The sequence below is a fragment of the Geospiza fortis genome, unplaced genomic scaffold (genome assembly GCF_000277835.1).
Source record: "Geospiza fortis unplaced genomic scaffold, GeoFor_1.0 scaffold195, whole genome shotgun sequence".
NCBI lineage: Eukaryota > Metazoa > Chordata > Aves > Passeriformes > Thraupidae > Geospiza > Geospiza fortis.
In genome coordinates, this window is record NW_005054324.1 from 2,859,675 (window position 1) to 2,879,442 (window position 19,768).

Here is a 19,768-nt window from a genome sequence, read left to right on the forward strand (position 1 = left end):
TATGTTTCTCACCCTATGAGAATTAGGAAGACTAATTTCTTTAAAGTAATTTTTTCTGACTATAATTTTATTTAAACAACTCCAGCACAGTGGTTAGTAACAGGAGAAAAACTAATTATGTAAGAATTATTAATGATGCGAAAGGTATTACTAACACTAAATAACAGACAAGCAACATTTCCTTTGGAAAATGTCACTGTGTTACAACTGATGCAAGCTAAAAAGAAAAGTAACTGAAAGCAAGTTATTTTAAAGTAAGCAGTATATGCATCTGAATGACATTTTGTCCAGAAGGTAAGAAAAACATTGCAAAATGCCTTCTTGTGTCAAACAAGCCTAATATTTTTTATTTCACTCTGTAACACTAAAATATTATGAAAAGGCATCTGCTTATGTCACTGGTTAGGCTCACACATAAATACTGAAATGCTAAAGATAGATGAGCTTGTGGTTCTTGTCACAACTCCTAAAGCTTCAGTCTGCTCTTGATTCATATAATTATAGTGTCACATTATCAACAGGATGAACTATATCCCTGAGCAATTTCGAGCCAAATTAATTAGAGGCAGCAATGTCTTCTGTCCACAGCTGCCATCAGTGACAATGGAAGCTTATGGAGGTTCATCAGTTTGGCATTTCAAGTGATAAGCATCCAAATATAGGTTTAGAAGTCTCATTTAAGAGATTTAATTTAAGAGATCTAGTACTGGGCATGTGTAAATTTTGCATTTCAAAGTCTGGTTGTGCCAGGTTTCTGCTTACACAGTCTGATCCAATATATGAAAATACTTGTATCTGTAAGAATTAACTAAAACTAATGAATAGTCTAAAGCAGAAATTATTACCAGGGATTTGATCCTGGGTCTTCTCCACAAAGCTCACCACCCTATGCCCACTGCTCCTCTATTGTTCTGCCTGGAAAAAATGGGGTTAGTGAGGTGTTAGGAATCCCATTTGTCTGAGACCTTGAAAGGTCATTTATCCACTTCCTTGCCTAAAGAAAAAACAGCTGGTCATGCATACAGCTGATAGTCAGCTCAGGCTTTAGGAAGAGATAAACACAAAAAATGCCTATGTTGTGGGGTGAAAATGTTGGTGTGAAGGAAAGTATGACATTCTTTTCAGTATTTTTCCCATTTTTAGATATCTTTATTAAGATCAGTTATATTATTCATGTAAAAGATAGAATCCTTTAAATTACCCATTTTTCATATAATGTCACAAAATGAGAAACTAATAGCATTCAAATTCTGAGTAATTGTGTGGGGAGGGAGATATTGGTAGAAATATTAATTATATTATTCATGAGAATATTTTACACTTGGGCATCCTTAGTAAAACAACCGAATATTTATTTAACACAACATAAACTATGACAATAGTCTAAGACTTGGTCATCTATATTATATCTGCCTGTATGACAACTTATTTGAATATCTATGTTCAACACTACTCATATCTTACAAAATGCAAACCATTCACCTTCACCTCCTTTGACATGAGCTGAGCTCTTATTGCTAGAAGGTGTCCTCCAACTTCGTATATTTTTTCCATCATTCCATATCCTCACCCTTTTATCCATTCCTTCTGATTAGGTGCACAATTTGAACACTGATTTGAAGACTTCCCCCTCTTCTCTATTATTTTTCCAGTTCCTGATGCACAGACAGGTTTTGTTTTCCAGACAGTGTTTTCTAAACACTGTTCACCCACAGTTTTATTTCTTAACTTTTCTTGTGTTAAGAGTTTATAAATTCTTTTTAATAGGGAATATGTTATCTCTCTTTTCACAAGCATACAAAACTCACAAGCAAAAATCAATGTTTAATAATAACTTAAAATCCAATAAAGTCAAAAACTGAATTGTACTTGAAAGTAATACATCTATTTATTAAACTCTGTAGGATGTAATTACATACTTGTCCCCTATAGAATACAACAAAATGCAAAGAGCTAAAATCTCTTACTAAGTTGTCACAGGAGTGCCTTTACATACATCAGTAACACTTTGTTCTTACTTGCTGGACAAAACAATATCCAATATCATAAAGAAAGGTGGTAGCTTTAGTAATTCTGAGCACTGCCAGGATTGCAGTTGCAATTTGGTTGGCTGTTTGCTTGTGGCTTGAGTTTTCCATGTTTTGAGTTTTCACCTAGACCACAGAAGGGACATCTGGAACTCAGTTACTCCAGCTTCTCATGTCAACAAGAAGTTAGGTCAGCCATGCTTCTGTCTAGCCAAATTAAAAAAATACAGTGATGGAAAGTCCATGATCTCTTGGGAAACCTGTTGCAAAAATATGTCACCCTGCTAAATGAAAGTACTATATCAGCATGAGACAATAGATTATTCAGTTTAGTATCTAATTTACCAAGTGGTCTCTCTTAGATCTTGCCAATGAAATTGATGAGGTCTTTCAAGTAAACAGCATAAGGACTGAACTTCAACACTGATTTTTTTCTTACCAAGGTCATTGTCTCTCTATTGCAATAGAGGCACCCTGGGAAGAGTACAGCAGGTAAAGCATGTGTTTTACCTGCCCCCACTTTGACAGACAGGAGACCCAAAATTTGTTTCAAAATAAAATTATTTGTGCAAAACAATGGGCATGCTGTAAATTTAAGAATATGTGTAAAAGCATTATCTATATGCAGCAAATATTATTTGCAAGGGAACTAAAATATATTGTGCAATTAATTCATTGTGAAGAGATTTTGTTTTTACCAAGCCTTTTGTTTTCACCAAGCCTTTTGTTTTCTTTAACCCAGGTATGGTGACATGGTGCCAAAGACAATAGCTGGCAAGATTTTTGGTTCAATATGCTCCCTGAGTGGGGTCTTGGTCATTGCTCTGCCAGTTCCTGTAATTGTCTCCAACTTCAGCCGTATATACCACCAGAATCAACGAGCAGACAAGCGCAGGGCACAAAAGGTGAGCTTCTAATTTTCCCCCCTTACGTTGTTGAACAATAGATGAAATATGATTTTCTATATGCTGTGTGTCATTATAGTATTTCTTGGCAAGAGGACCACTATATGTATGTGCTACATGCCTAACCATGTCCTAGATGCAAGTACTGTCTTATTTTTAGCAAGGAAAAAATCCCAACTCAAACCAAAACCGGTTCATTTATCTTTTCTGTCAAAATGTACAGACGTATTATTTTGGCAATTAATCCCACTTATTAGACTAGGTCTAGGATTTTTAGACAATAGCTGCAGTCTCACCCACTGAAGATTCTTCTGTGCTTTTTCAGTCAGGCTTTCTTTCTACCACAGTCTTCTGAGGAAAAATAAAAAACCAAAACAATCAAACAACTCAGCAAACAAACAAGGAAAACCCTCAAACTTCATAATGATTTCTAATATCTCTGCTAACTGATTGCTTCACTAATCCAGGTTTAGTTAAAGTCCCAGATTCAGTCTCTGGGGGAATCTGATTGTTGGGGAACTTGTCTCCTCAGCTCTATTTTGCTTAAAAGGCTTCAGATAAACAGCTCAATCAGATAAAAAAAATAAAGTAAAAGTCTGTTTTTCCAGCTTCCTTGATTTGCTGAGTCTCTCACTAAAATATCCACTAGATCTACAAAAAGACTGTTTCCCTTCTTGAAACATATGGACAAGGTCAGGGGTTGGGAAAAGAAGTATTTATCAGGAGTGATGCAGCCAAGCCTGGACAGTCACTTACATCTCCACATCACTGCCAATGCACTTGTTCTAATCCACTTCTCTGAATTCTGAATGGCAGGCAGCTCAGAGAGCACCCACTGTGACCTGGAGCCCTGCTCTGGGAGCTGAGATGCCTTAACCTCCTCTCCTCCTTGGACAGCAGTTGGAAGGCTTCAGATGTCACACAGGTCGCATGATTGCCGAGGTTGAGGTGTCACCACCTGGGCTTTTTGTGGACCTGTGGCCTCTCTTCAGAGGTCCTGAGTCTCCAGTGATCTCAGGAGAGCAGGATCATTGCTGGGGGAAGTGTGCAGGCACACCATGGCTGGGGACTGCTTATATAGACCAGGGAACACAGGCAGTTGCAGGCTGCATCTGCTTCATATCAACAGCAGCACCACAGTCAGATACAAAATGTTTCTGTGTTTCCCTCTGGCCACCTTTTTGACTGATTTCTTCATTAAAACAAACAAACAAACAACGCCACACCCAAAACCAGTGAAATAAATGTATGCAGTGATACCACACTCAGATTATCTTAAAATCAGGACAAACAGAGGTACATGGCCAAGAAACTCATGGGCCCAGGTGGAAGATACAGCGCCCCCCAATGGCCACATCTTGGAAAAATGCTGGCAGATGAGGAAGATGCTATAAAAAGAAACCAGGTGTATCACAAGAATGTCACACCTCTCTAGAAACCTGATCTAAAATAGGCTACTTCGGGGCTCTAAATCCCATATTTTATCTAGCTACTAATTCCACACACTCTTCTGCATGCTTTGTCCCACCGCCAATTCCAGCTGTGTGTTCCCCTCTTCCACAGCTGACTTCATGTCACTTTTACACTAGCTTGTTTTTGTTAAGAGCTTTTCTATCTCTTTTTGTGAAATGGCAGCAGAGAGCTGTATGTCAGCCAGGACACAGTGCTCTTGCCTGTGTCCCTGAGCACTGTGGCAGTCATGGGTAACAGGGCTGCTCAATCCCAGCCATCACTGTGCCTGTTCTGAGCTTTCGTAATAGCTGCAAACCCAACCATTTCAGATTGAAACTGTGTCCTACTGCATGCCACAAAATAGAGTTTTCTAGGCCTGCTTTACATTTGTGTCATAGTTTAACCCAGCCAGCATCCAAGCCCCATGCAGCTGCTCACTCATTCCCCCACCAGCAGAATCAAGGAGAGAACTGGAAGCATGAAAACACAGCCCCACACCAGCCACTGTGAAGAAAATTAACCCTACCCCAGCCAAAACCAGCACAATTTGTCAAAGAAAAAGAAATAGACACTAAAACATATCTCACAAAAGTTAAATTGCTAGACTGGCTGCTATTCCCCATAATCTCTTCCTGAATAGAAACTGCTTGAGTTAATAGCTGACTTTTTCTCCTTGCAAAACAGTGAGCTCATTGTATGTTTCAAACAGGAACACAAAGTGATGAATGGCAATCCTGCCAAGCGTTTTTTCCTCTACTTCCCAGAACAATGCCAACAGCAAGGATGAGAGAACTCCTCTGACTGTGTTTATGCCCTTCTTGCTTTGGAGAAAATGGCTTTGAGGTCTGATTGACTTAGCACTGGATGTGTGTTTCATTGATATCTCCCATTGCAAAGGCAATCTCTTTCAATCAAAAATGACTGAGATATTGAACTGAATATTGCTCTGATGGACTAAAAAAGAAAAATCAACAAAAAGCACTTCATGGGTACTTTATAGTCCATATTTAGCCATGAAATATAGCCTTGCATTTCACAGGGGGTTTCTACTACATTGTAAAAGAATATTCAGGCAAAAAGGTCACATTATTGAAGTTTGAAATTCCTTCTTCATTCAATACAATAGAGGCTTTACACCATTTTCTAAAATAAATGTTTCCCTAGGCACTGAACTTGTTTCTGTTCTCTGAGGCTGAAGAACATAAGCTTAAAGAAGGTGCTGTTTCATGGAGAGCAGCACAAACCCCTGGAGGCAGTGGTACCTCCTGCTGGCTACAACAGCTTCCATTGGACTGAGACAGTTGTACCTTTGAATTGAGCAATTTTATCAACACCTCACACAGAAGTTTAATCAAGATAGACTTCAGAAACAGCAAAACACTTGGGCTGGAAGGAAACGTAAGAGAAAGTTCTTTGCAGAAGTGTTGAAATCTAGTTCCAGAAGCACTGACAATTTACAGCAGAAAAATGTCACTTACATCAGGATTGTTAAGAGCCATGCAACCATCATTTTATGGACTTACTGAGTTCTTCACAGTTATTCAAGATTAGACAATTCCACTTGTTTGTTTTTGGCAAAAAGACACTGCACATTAATGCTTGGGAGAAGATGGAAAAGAGAAATTTATTTATATACCATTGCATTTTGAATGGATTTTAAAGGAAGTTCCTGCTTCCAATCATAAAAATACATTGTTGTAATTGCCATGAAATCCCAGTCTGTAATACAGAAAATGTTGGCAGGATAAGGCAGCTTTCTGCTGCAGTACAGGAAACCCCTTGCAATCAAAATAAACAAAACCAGAAAGGGGGTGGGGGGAAAGAAAGGAAAAATCATCTATGCTTATGAAAACATTGTTTTCTATCAGATAGTTAGGTCCAAGGATCTGGCCTATCCTGACAAGAAATGGATGAATAAATAATCCAAACTAGACATTGAAATTCAGGGCACAACTAATTATGCCCTGGAGTCTTACTGTGCCTTCTTCTCAAGCAGCTTTATCAGTACTGAGACAGTTTTGAAAAATGCTATTTGTGGAGATTTTCTCAGCTAGAGACAACTTCAAGAGGTTGTTATTTTGGTTGCCCATTAACTTTGGGCAAAGTTAATAACAGTTGTCTTGTCTTGTATAAAGGCAAGGAAAGGAAGGGAAGGGAAGGGAAGGGAAGGGAAGGGAAGGGAAGGGAAGGGAAGGGAAGGGACAAGAAAGGGACAAGAAAGGGACAAGAAAGGGACAAGAAAGGGACAAGAAAGGTTTAGGCAGGGTTGTATATGATTTTCTGTTCTGTATGTGATAGGTAGCAAGGGCTAAGGTTTGGCAGGACTACCAGCACAGGGAAGGGACAGGAGGAGGCACAGTTTCCCTCTTGGAAGCTGTCTGGCCACTCCATGGCAGCTTGGACCCAAAGGTCCACTCCCAGCAGCAGCAATTATGATTATAAAGTCTTTCATATCCTGAATGAAGTATGCCTTGCTATGTGCCTTTTTCATACGTGTCTTTGGGAGGCAAGAGCCTTGTGTCCTCTTGGCCAACAAGTGCCTGAGTGCAGGTGCATCTGCCCAGCGCTGTTCCTTACCTGAGGAACAAAAGAGCCTTAATATTAGTTGCCCAAGCACTTTCTGCCTAGAGTGACTTTGCATGATGCCTCAACAGAACAACCAAACAACCATCATCAGCTCCAAAATTTTACTTTAGACGTAAAATTCAACCTGAATCTTTCATGCAAGTATCATCTTCTACCTTCACAAAGCAAAATATATCCTGAAGATTGGCTTGGCTTTGTTATTTATTAATTGTACATGATGCATTTATCTGTCAGTTATGAATAATCAATTATTAGCTAATTATAAATAGCTCTAGGATAAACTGCAACAACAACTGCTTAACAGCATCTGGAAGTCTAGAACTGTGTTTGCAGTAGGAAACCCTGCTAGCCATTTTGACTTCTTTATATGAGACAAGATATTAATATCAGGAGTATTGCAGAAATATAACAGTAACCTAGCCAGGATTTTTGAGTTTTGCAAAAAAAAAAAAAAACCAAAACATGTAGAACTCGTGTTTATTGAACATTAATTTAAATAGATTGTGAAAGCAAGACACCACTCAAGAAATATATGAACCTTATTTAATTCTATGTCCATTAATGTGCAAAGTAAACAGCATTTTCTTCTCTGTTACATATTGATGTCATGCAAATTATTGTCAGGTAATATGAAATCAATCATTTGCAATCACTGAAAATTAGACAATCAGAGCACGAAATGTAGGTGTGATTTTTCACTTAAAAACAAACACACAGGGTGGATTTATGAAACACCAAACAAAAAAAATTATATAAACAAAAATGTAACTGATTTTTTGGACAACATTCACCCTTGTTCCAGGAGCCAGTGTTGTGGATGAGCACGGGCAGGCAAATAAAGCCCACCCTGCTGCTCACTCTCTCTCTCCTCCCCAGAAGGATGGGGTGAATATCAGAAAGGTAAACATGACACTTGGAGGAGCAGAAAAGGCCTTGGCCCTGTGCAAGCACTGTGCAGCAGTAATTTAAACATCCCTGAATTGTAAACACAGTTTTCAGCACAAATCCAAAACACAGCCCCATACCAGCTCCTGTGAAGAAAACCAGCTCTGTCCTGACCAAAGGCTGTACACAGAATGACTGTGAAGGAATTTTAATATTTTAAATGTACAAAATTATTAAACAATAATAACTAAAAGGTAAGTAATTAATAACTTTTGAGTTTTCATAGTAAAACAATTATGTAACCTGGAGAGCATCAAGAGCCAAGAGGAGTTAAGTACTGAATTACCTGGGCTACCCTGGCCTCTTGCATAGCAAGCTGAAGAGAATTTTGCCAGAAATTATTCCCAGTACCACCATAAGTCCTGTCCTAAAACCTTCCTGATGAAGTCATTCTCTTAAAATAGCTGGACAGCTGAGGGCATCTGAGTGTCAAAAGCTGGATGTTGCAAATACCCCACAGTGCTACATTTAGCTCTACTTTAAACCTTGTGAAAATGCATGTTTATACTTCTAAAACTGACAGAGCTAACTGTTGTTGAATAACAGTGAATTCCCTTTGTGAGGTTTCTATGAATGCAGCCCTGGACAAAGATCCAACTCTATGCTGTAAAATTCAAAGCTAGAAAAAAAGAAAGGCATGCATTTAAAAGAGAAGTTCAGTGCAAATACAAGGGATGTGGGAAAATATAGAGCTGGTCATCATCTTCTTAGGAAGAATGGAGGTGAGATTCTTGGGGTTGAATTTTGCTAAAATATGCAAAAGAACTATATTTAATCTACATTTTTTTTAGTCCTAGACCATGAAAAAATTACCAAAATCAAAGTTTCATAGTCAGGAAATCTTCATAGCAAAGATATAATCTACTTCAGGAGAACTTAATAGTTTTTATTTTCCGAGATATTTTGTGAAAGAGAACGAAGGGCTTTGAAGTGGTTGAAAGAGGCAGTTGTCACTCCCATTTTGTTATACATGACAGAAAATGCAGACTAAAGGACAATACAGCACTTCTGTAACCACAGTTTTCCTGATGTCATCACATCATTTTGATGCCTTTCATGGGAGTTCTATCCCCAGCACACAGCCCTTAAAATCCTGTGGATGACATGAGCTTTTAATGATGCCTTGATAGGAAATGTGAGAAGTCACTAGACTGCTCATGCTCCAGGCTCATATATAAATCAGGCAGAAGCACTGAAAATAAATCTTATCACTTTAACAGATTTGTAAACACCTCCAGTTTCTGCAGTATTTTCTCTAAGCTGAAGTATAAACATGGAGGCCACAATATCTGCTTCCTCTCTTCCTCTCAGATTTACTGTCTTCTCGTTGGTAAATGATATAAATTCAGGCCATCTGAATGAGTCTCAGCTGGAAAGATGTATGCTATTACTTTCTACCTCACAAAAGCTTTCTAAGATGCAATAAATTCATAATTGCAAAGCAATTTTAAATCTCCACATAGAAAGTACAACCTTCATATTATATGTGTCATGGCACTGATATATTAAGATAGTCTGATGGACTGTTATGTTTTTCATATTTCTTTATTAAATGATGCTGTGCCATAATTATTACTCCAATCACTAAAGAGAAAATGAATATGCATGCTAAAAGGAAAAGCAGAACTAATGTATGTTAAATGTCTGTTCATTAAATCTAATGAATCTCCATGTATAAAGAGCAGACTGAAAAGTACCACAGCTAAAATATTTGTGACTGAAATCACTTATTTATGAGACTCCTCCAAAGGCATTTCCAAAGCATCTCAACCTCTTAAGACTAAAGTTTTATATATTTATGAACATAACCAAGTGCACTTGTCCCAGCCCATGACTATTCTGTGGTCCAGGTAAAACTCCTTCCCCCACCCTTCAACCCAGCATGTTGGGGTTGCATCACAGGAGCACCATTTGAAAACCACCTATTTTCTGAGGACTGAGCTGCTGGTAGCCCTGGATGTTCCACCTAAGAGCCCAAGTGAGCCAGGAGGGTGGGAGCTGTAACAGTTCCCCACGCTGGTTGCTCCTGGGAACCCCAGGCCAGGTCATCAGGGATGTTTTCTCCTTACCACTAAAATAAGATGCATTAACTGTATTGCTGGAAAAGCTATGGTCACCAAGAAAGTCAATAAACAAATGTGTTATCTTAAAATGGGCAATATATCACAAAATCAATCAATAGCATCTCGTGTGAGCTTTTTGGCTCAAGGATGCCCACATGTAGAGCATTATTTTATTTTCTTTCAGAACAATTAAATGATAACAAATGCATGACATAGCATAAGCCAGATTTCAGCTATGTTAGCTGTTAGCTGTCGTAAATTTCTTGGCTTGCTTTTGAGAAGATCTGTGAGTTTGAGGCTGTGAGTGCAAAGAAATGTGGTGTTGAGCCATTCCTCTAAGTCAGTTAATTATTAATCATCATGCCAGAAAGATCTGGTGGCCTCGGTGACTGGGCTGCGCCTCTCTCTAAGCACATACTGACATTTAATGTCACAGAAATTTGGGGAAGGGGGGAGAATACTCTCTCTATTTTTTGAAAATGTCCACAAATTAAACATCAGATATGAAAATCCCTACTACTATATCAAAGTTGGATTTTCAAGTGCTTTACTGTATTTCCTTCTGTGCTTCAGCAGCCATTTAATTCCAGATGCTGCCAGGCATTTGGCTTTCAGAATCAGAAGTCTAACCAAGATAAACCCAGATTCCATCTTACACATGTAACAAGCCACAAAAAATACAGAACCAGGATGCCATCCTAGTAAACCCATAAAAGTTTCTGTTTTCCACAGTAATGGTTGAGAGGGTCCATTCTTCATGCTTTCCCCTAATTCTGTGCTCTGTGTGTTGTACAAAATACAGTGGATGCAAAATGTCTGTCACTCATGAGCCTCCTTCTCCTGTGGATTAAAGTCACCTTCACAAGCAATGAGGCTCACCTGAGAAATCACAAATTTCTCTCAATAATTGATAACTGCAGTCTCTGAAATATCAGGTTGTGAACAGTCTATGACCAAAAATGGTAAGTATTAAGTCTGGTTATACTGACAGACATGAAGAGGTAGGTGGAGGCTGGTGAGGAGTGGTGTCTTTCAGGGCTTTGTCTTGGAACTGGTGCCCTTCAATATGTTCATCAATGACACCAGCAGTGAGATCAGGTGTTCATCTCACCAGCAGTGAGATCAGGTGAGCCTCAGCAAGTTTGCAGATGACATAAAGGTGAGCAATGCAGTTGACACAACAGAAGGAAGAGGAACCTGGTCAAACTTGAGAAGTAGGCCCATGAGAACTTCATGAAAAATCTAAAAATTCAAGTGCAAAGGGCTTGCATCTATATCAGGACAATTCCACATATGAGTACAGGCTGGCAGAGGAGGGAATTGAGAGCAGTCCTGTGGAGAAGAACGTGGGAGTCCTCGTGGATGAAAAGCTGAAGATGAGCCAGCAGTGTGCACTCACAGCCCAGAAAGACAACCACATCCTGGGCTGCATCAAAAGCAGCATGGCCGGGAGGGCAAGGGAGGGGATTCTCCCACCCTACTCTGCCCTGGTGAGGCCCCACCTGGAATGCTGCATCCAGCTCTGGAGTCCTCCGCTCAAGAAAGACATGGACCTGGTAGAGCAGGTCCAGAGGAGGGTCACAGAGATAATCCAAAGGCAGGAGCATCTCTCCTATGAAGACAGGCTGAGAGCTGGCGTTGTTCAGCCTGGAGAAGAGGTGTCTCCAGGGAGACTTTAGAGCAGCCTTCCAGTACATAAAATGGACTTATAAAAAGGAGGGAGAGTGACTTCTTATACTTCTTATCAATTTAAAACCATTGCACCTTGTTGTGTTCCTAGGCAGATAGGGACACGACAAGGTGCAATGGTTTTAAATTGATAGAGGGCAGGTTTATATTAGATGTTGGAAAGAGGTTCTTTATTAAGGGGGGTGGTGAGGCACAGAAACAGGTCGCCAGAGAAGTTTTGGATGCCCCACCACTGTAAGTGTTAAAGGTCAGACTGGATGGGGCCCTGAGGCACCTGATGTAGTGCATGGCATCTCTGCCCATGGTGGGGATCTGGAATTGATAACCTTTAAGGCCCCTTCCAACCCAAACCATTCTATGATTCTAAAATGGCCTGGCAAATATTCAGGAACGCAGCTGGGAGACAGAATAAAAGCACTATTACGTTTTGATACTCCAAAAACCCAGAAGACTCTGAGAAACCCACTCATAGATGTCACAATATTACATTTTTTCTGAACTGTTTATTTCCCTTTAAAGAGATTTTCATTGCAATAGCAACTGAAATGGATGTCCATGTTTCTGCCCCACAAGACATAAGGAGCAGCAGTTGCAGCAATGCAAAACCAAAAAAGGCAGCACTTCCATACTGATCTGTCCAATCCCTTCTCCAAAGTTCTTGTTCTTAGTAGGTGATACATGCAAACAAATAAAAACTCCTATCAAATGCATTTTAAATGGGAAGACACTTGTGATTTGCTCCACCTGGAGGATGGATGCAATGCAGTCTGTCAGTCACTGTGAGATTGGCATTCATAAGCAGCTGATTCCAATTAGCAGTTTTAGACAAACAGGGTAATGGCTGTGAGTACAAATGGCACTCTTCATTTTGCGTGTTTTCACAGAAAGCCAGGCTCGCTCGGATCCGCGCCGCGAAGACTGGGAGCGCTAATGCCTACATGCAGAGCAAACGGAATGGCTTGCTGAGTAACCAGCTGCAGCAGGTAATGTTTGTGTTCCCCCCACCTCTGGAGTAACCACTTAATGACAGCCCAGCAGTAGTTTATTCTACTTATCACCAGGGCGAGTCACCTTGGGGCTCTGGGCAATGTTGTCTTTAGAGGTAGATTAAGGACGGATAAACTGGACAATTACTACCGTTACAGGGAGTTGTGAGAGTCGATGGTGGGGTATTAAGAGATGAGGGAAATGTCCAGATAGAAATGCTGGATTCAATGTAACCCATATTTTTGGAGTTAGATCCTGTAGAAGAACTCATTAAGGAAAGTACAGAGCATTTGCCTCTTAGGAGGTGGATTGGGTTTATCTCACTTGGCTTTAAACAGGTAGAATATGGGTGACAAAACCAGGTTTTGTCAGTAAAGGAAAAGACAGCTCTTGAATACTGTTTGCAAAGAGGGGTGTTGCAGAGTGAAACATTCCCTCAAAGCACCTACTTGGGTTTAAGGAGACTCTTGGTAATTACCTCAAATGCATTATAACCTAATGTTATCTGAAGTAAATTCCCTGCTCCCCCTGCCGCAGAAGCCAGGACCAGCAGCTGGGAATGGGATCCACAGTGACCACCCACGCTTCGGGGAGACAGCCCTTGGCTGCTCAAAGCTGTACCCATCCGAGAAAGACTGCAGACAGAGTGGTTTTTAATCCCTGCCATTTTCTGGCATTTAGGCTGTTCCCTGAGGAATACAGGAAGGCTTTTATTCCTCTGTGCCCTTTCTGTTCAATACATGTTAAACAGCCGGATACTTAAACCTATAGCCAGAAGAGAAGGAAGTGGCTGTCTGTCTATCTGTCCTGTCTAGCATGAGAGATGAGCAGCCAGAGCCCTTGTTTCCTCTTCTGCTTGAAAGAACTCAAATATTTGAATAAAAAAGACACCAAATAGCTTAATTACCATGCAGATTTCAAATATCCCATGGTTGAATTGTATTCTTTTCTATTATCCCACTTCCTCCCCTATTTGGTTTTTTGCTTTCTAGTGAATAATTATGAAAGCAATTAATAAACAGTGGATGCTTTCTACTTAATTCTTCATTCTATGTCAGTAACATTTGCTATATGCTTTCTAAACCCAGTAGATTGGGATCACTGACATGAATTTTTGCATAAGCAGCAATATCACAAATTCTTTAGTGCTATGAAATGATCCTGGGAGGACAGCTATTTTTAGTTTTCTTCAAATGGGGCACATTCTCATGAATGTGCCTCATTTGAAGAACAAATATTTTACTGTAACTTAAATTGATTAAAATTTTAAACATGTGTTGATCCAACATTCAAAGCTTATGTGTTGATTGCACTTGTAAATAGTTCTATTTTATCCATGCATAAAAGATCTAAGATGAAAACATTTAAAAGGAGGTGCAAGGGAAGGAAGGAAAATAGTTTGATTTTTAAAAAAGCAAATTAAGGTGCAAAATAATTTTTGGTATACTTTGTAGACGAAGCGTTGCAGTTACGCTACCATGTATGATCCAGATTAGCTCTGATCAAATATTTGGATAAGAACCCTCTTGTTTAAAACTGAGAATAATACAGAGTTTTATGTATCAACAGTCCTCCAATGAAGAAGAACAGGCCTTTGTTGGCAAATCTGGCTCTTCCTTTGAAACACAGCACCACCACCTGCTTCACTGCCTGGAAAAAACTACGGTAAGAAAAGAGAGCTGTGTTTTCCTGAGAATTGCAACACCAGCCTGGTTTTGAATGTTTCCAGTTCTCTCTTCTAATTAATGAGCCTTTATATTATAGCAGCTAGCTGGGAAGAAAAGCGATTTTATCTTATTTTAAGGCTTTATACCCAATGCATATAAACAACAGAGAGATGTAACTTCTGCTATATTTGATGGAAATCACTGTGAAAGTCATTCTGCTTTTTCTCAAAAAAAAAAAAAAACCAAAACCAAATACCCCCCCAAAACAAACAAACAAACCACAAAGACTTAAAATTTTTCCCACAACAAACATTGCTAAATTTTGATAAATTAAAACCTGTTATAAGTGTGAAATTTAATGTTCTCCATTTGACAGCATGTCTTTGAAATAAAAGGGCCCTTGTTATGTCAGTTAGAAATACATCACCCATATGCTTGTTGTGTTTATGTTTCCTTCATTCTTACTTTAGAAGTAATAATTTTATAAAATGTGGTGTAGGACAGAACATCTTACTTCCTATTCAGAGCACAATGTGGTTTCTTTTGCTAAGATTCTCGCTGGGTCCTTTTGAAACATTTTTGAGACATTTTGTACCAGAACCTGATAATTTGCCTTTAAAATTCTTCCACAGTAGAATATTGCAAACATATTTAAAAATCTGAGTAATAACCACAGGTCTTGTCAAACTTTCATAGAAATTATGGAAAAAAAATTCTTTTCATTTGGTAGGAGCTGAATTCATCTCCCAAAGTTTCACCTTTCCTTTAATCATAATGGAGGAGTCTGTGATTTTTTTAAAAATTTTCTTTAAAAAATGAAGTCTGTAAAGCAAGTATTATCTTTTTTCTTGAATCTACATTCTTCTTTCCTTCTGTTGGGTTCTGCTACTGGCCCTGAGCTCCTATGATATATTAACACAAAAATATACGCAGCAGTTCCAAGCTGTATTCTGAAGATGATGCATTCCTAAAATTTTAGTGGGAACTTGATATTTTGGGCTCTCAGCATTTGGAATCTGGCAAGTTTCTGGTTCATTGTAGAACAGGAAGGGTGGTGCGTCTTCTTAAGACTCTCACCATCCTTTGGTGTATAACCATCATGATACTGAGAAAAGGCATATTTTCTCTTTTCTGTCACTGAAAAGTCAATAGGATAAGATCTCACCCACCCTCAGAAATGCAGAGTGGGCAGTGTTATGGAATTCTGTGAAGACTGCATTAATATGAAACTAATTGAGCTAAAAAATATATTTTACAAATTACTTTTAGCTAATTTGGGAACAGTTAATTAATAAGTATAATTAAATCAATTAACTTGTGCCATTATAGCATTTCAAAATGTTTCAACTCTATATTAGAAGTTCAGTCAATAAAACTCTTTAATCATTGCTCCATAAAGGTTTTAGGAAGCACAAAATTACTTTTAATCAGACAAATAACAGACTTCTTGGCAAACATATTGCAAGCCCCTGAATGTAATCTCACAAGAGCAATTAGGTTATTTTTCTCTCTGAATTTTATGCCTACTGTGTGATCATGTTCAAAATTTTGATTGTGACTGACATATGCCTTATAAAAGTCATTTGTCAAGCAAGTTCTTTTTTTCCTTGTCACTTGAAATTTACATTCTTCAACTCCTCTTAATTCACACAAACTTATGTCTGAGTGAAGAACAGAAAAAATGAAAATAAAAATGTTATGCCTATAAAGGTATTTCCATTTGTCACAAACATTTGGCCAGAGCTGTTACTCTCTTTACTTTATTCACATATTTTTTATTGGCCCCATATGGCAATTCTGAAAAACACCAGCATCTTTCCAATTAGAGCAAAATTTTCTAGGGGAAAAGTCATTTACCTCATTCTAATAGACAAAAATGCAACAGGCTGACAAAACTGATGTGAGAGTAAGTAGAGTGTAAAACAATCCAGAAAATGTTTCTTAAACAATTCCTCTAAAACATTGTTGGGATACACAGACCAGCAGTAAATGGAAAGAATTTTCTTGAAAAAGGAGGCTTTCTCAAACTGCATGTAAACATATCTCAATCTCTGCTTAGTTTTAAATAAGTATAAGAACTTCTCCCACTCCCCTGCATCTCCTCCCCTCCCTTGCCACCATAAGCAACACCACTATTTCATGCTCTTTTGCACAGATAGAAAATGTGGGAATTGTAGCTGGCTGTGAAAAACTCCCTAATTACTTGATTAGTTAATGTAAACTGGTTATTTAAGTGGATTTGGATTCATCTTTGTGACCATCCTATAAAACTACTGTCTTTCCTGGGACCAAGTGAAGACTGCATGAATAAGGAGGACATTTGACTAAAATACTCAGCCCTCTAAACTGCTTTTCATACATCCATCTACGGTAATTAGGAACTTTTTGAATGCTTTCAAATAACTATCTCATCTCCTCTAATCAAAATTTTTTAAATGTTTTTTGTTTTAGATAGATGCATACCTCAAAAAATGTTGTTTCAGGTCCTGATTTCTAAGATGTAATTCAAAAGGAAGTCCTATAAACTTCTCTGGAAAATATTTATGAATTTTATTATATTATAGTTCAATATAATAAATCTTATTTATTTTCAACTGACATTTAGAGTGTTTACAAAAGCACCACTTGCTTTTTATTAATAAACATAATCCGCTATTTTGTGGCACTTCAAAGATTGTACAGATATTTATAATGCAAGCTACATTACAACCACACGCTATTTTGCAAAATAATTTTGATTAACATTTTCTTGTTATTTTGTTCCAGTGTTTACATTTGTATTGGTATTCAGCCCAGACTAATATGGGCTAAACACTATAATCAAGAATAAGCTAACTTTCCCAGTTTATTCAGTTGCGTCAATTTAAGCCGTTAAACAATCACGATTAATATGTTCACTTCAATTATCTTCCTGTGTGTGCTTTGTCCCTTTGTTGGATTCCTCTGGGCTAGAACCACGAGTTTGTGGATGAGCAAGTCTACGAAGAGAGCTGCATGGAGGTTTCTACAGTGAACAGGCCCCCGAGCCACAGCCCCTCTCTGTCGTCGCAGCCGGGCGTGACGGGCACGTGCTGCTCGCGTCGGCACAAGAAGACGTACCGCATCCCTCCAGATCAGATGCGTGGAGAGGACACCCCTGTCCAACAGGTACTTCATGGGCACCGGCACACCCAGAGCTGAGGCCCCTGGCTTTGTTAGGGAACTGATGCAAAGCGGTTGTGGCCTCCGTAGGCAGGCGGTGAGCCTGAAAATGAGGGTCCAATACTCACCTAAAAAGAGGAACTGGTACTGAAATATTCCCTGCTTCCTTTGCTTCAAGCTTAATCCAAAATAGTAGAATAGTCTCCCTCTCTATCCATTTCTGCCCTCTCAGGCCCTCCTCACAAACTACTGTGCCCTATTCACAGCAAACAGCATCCAGGGACCCCAAGTAAAATAGAGCACCAAATGTTCTATGCTGTGGACAAGTGCATAAAAAGAAAAACTTCACACAGAAAAAATGTCCAATTCAGATATACATGAGCAAGTCTGTCCCTTCTTGGTTCAGAGTCATATGAAATGAGACTTCCTTGCATTTCTGCAGAGCAGAGAAATAAAACTGATTCCCCGAGTCCTAAGCATAATCGTCATAAGGAAGACTCTTCTAAATAAAAAAAAAATGAAATGGATAAGAAAAATGTATTTCCTAGTTTGAGGAGTTATTACAAAAGTGAGGTAAGTGCAGTTTAAGAGCCTGTAATGTATTGAATGTCCCTGTACTCTCAAAAGTAAAATATTCAGCTTTTACATATATCCAAATACCACCTCTGAAAACACAGCAAAGGTCCCAGGAGACACAGAAATGTTTTCTATTGATCTCACACATGCCACCATTTATAAAGAAGTATTTTCAGTACAAGTTGCTATAGAGATTGTCTTGTTAAGACACATTTTGAGTAGCTTCCTTTGTTTAGTTATTACATTTGGATTTCACTTCCATGAACAATCAACAGCTTGGAACTCTACAAACCACTGAAGTTTTTCAGCTGTTATGCAATGAAACCTCCTGGCCAGCACAAAGCTCAAATCTATCTTAGTTTTTCAGGAAATATTCTGCCTGGATCCATTCTTTTTCTGCTAGAGGACTTGCCTGCAACCATACTTCCAGATGCCATGTATATAAAAACAAAAAGCACCAGCTTTGTGCTAGAAAACAAAAACACTAGCATAAAATGCTGGTTTCACCTTGAAATAGTCTGAGTTTCTCAAGTCTTTTACTTTGGGGAGGTACTGCAGCAACTCCATGAACATATTAACACAAACTTAGTGCATATAATAGAGCGCCTTACTATTGTGTAAAAACAGAATATGCACAGAATCACAGAACCACTAGGGTTGGAAAAGACCTCCAAGAAGCCAGTTATTAACCTGGCACCACCATGTTCATCACTAAATGACACTTCCAAGAGCCACATCTACATTCATTTTGAACATTTCCAAGGGTAGTGAGTAAACCACTTCCCTTGGCAGCCTGTTCCAATGTCTGACAGCCATTTCAGTGAAGAAACTATTCCTAATATCCAAATATTCTTAAATAAGCATGGTATTGAGGAATATGCAGGTGACTTGGACTGGCCCCTAGTTTCCACTTTCCTGCATAGTAAGCAACTTGGCTATGCTAGCTTTGCAATGGTTCCTCTGTCCAGAAACACAGGTGATGGCTGAGAAGTGCTGAAATGGTGGGAAGGAAGGGAGAAAGGGACATGGACGTGAGCATAGCCATGGACCACCCGCTGCTGGGGTACAGTGGGGTGGTGCTGCTCTGTACTCAGAGCTCTCCAGTGGGGCAGGATGGAGATGGCTGGCTGAGGGAATGGAATCAGGCTCGAGAGGTTTATGGTAACGTGGACTTTCATGCTTCATGGATTTTTGTTTCTTCCTCCAGCCGTTCCAGCTTAAATGCCAAAGTGGAAGAGTGCGTTAAACTAAACTGTGAGCAGCCTTATGTCACTACAGCAATAATCAGCATCCCAACACCTCCAGTCACCACACCTGAAGGAGATGATAGGCCAGACTCTCCCGAATACTCGGGAGGAAACATTGTCAGAGTATCTGCATTATAAAACAAAGAATTATTTATAAATTAGCATAAAGACCACTTGCAAGCTGAGCTCGAGCAGTGAAAAACGAGTCGTGAGGAATGAGAGAGCTGACAAAGACAACGCCCCTTGACGAGTGTGCCAGTGGCCGCAGAGCAAGAGGTTCAGGAGAAACAAACTTTGTGGGTTTTGGTGTCATAGGGTGTGAACCAAAAGGAGTTTCTTACCCCCTGTCCGAACTGATGCGTGGTGGAATCTTCTGTGACCATCCTGACTTACTATATGAGCACAATGAAATGTCCCCATTGATGCTTCTTCTTATCATGAAAGCTCTTTTTAGAAAAAAACACAAACGAAAAAATAGAAACC

At 39.1% G+C, this 19,768-nt stretch overlaps 1 protein-coding gene across 1 annotated transcript in view; it reads left to right on the forward strand.

Annotated features, from left to right (window-relative positions):
- The window catches only part of KCND2 (potassium voltage-gated channel subfamily D member 2), a 285,172-nt gene extending 265,410 nt beyond the window's left edge, over positions 1-19,762 (forward strand). Inside the window, 6 exon segments of the mRNA XM_014306970.2 lie at positions 2,770-2,932; positions 12,552-12,650; positions 14,224-14,319; positions 17,274-17,428; positions 17,430-17,468; positions 19,246-19,762. Of these exon segments, the coding sequence (XP_014162445.2) occupies positions 2,770-2,932; positions 12,552-12,650; positions 14,224-14,319; positions 17,274-17,428; positions 17,430-17,468; positions 19,246-19,423 (730 nt within the window). The 3' untranslated portion in view covers positions 19,424-19,762.
- The last annotated feature ends 6 nt before the right edge of the window (positions 19,763-19,768 follow it).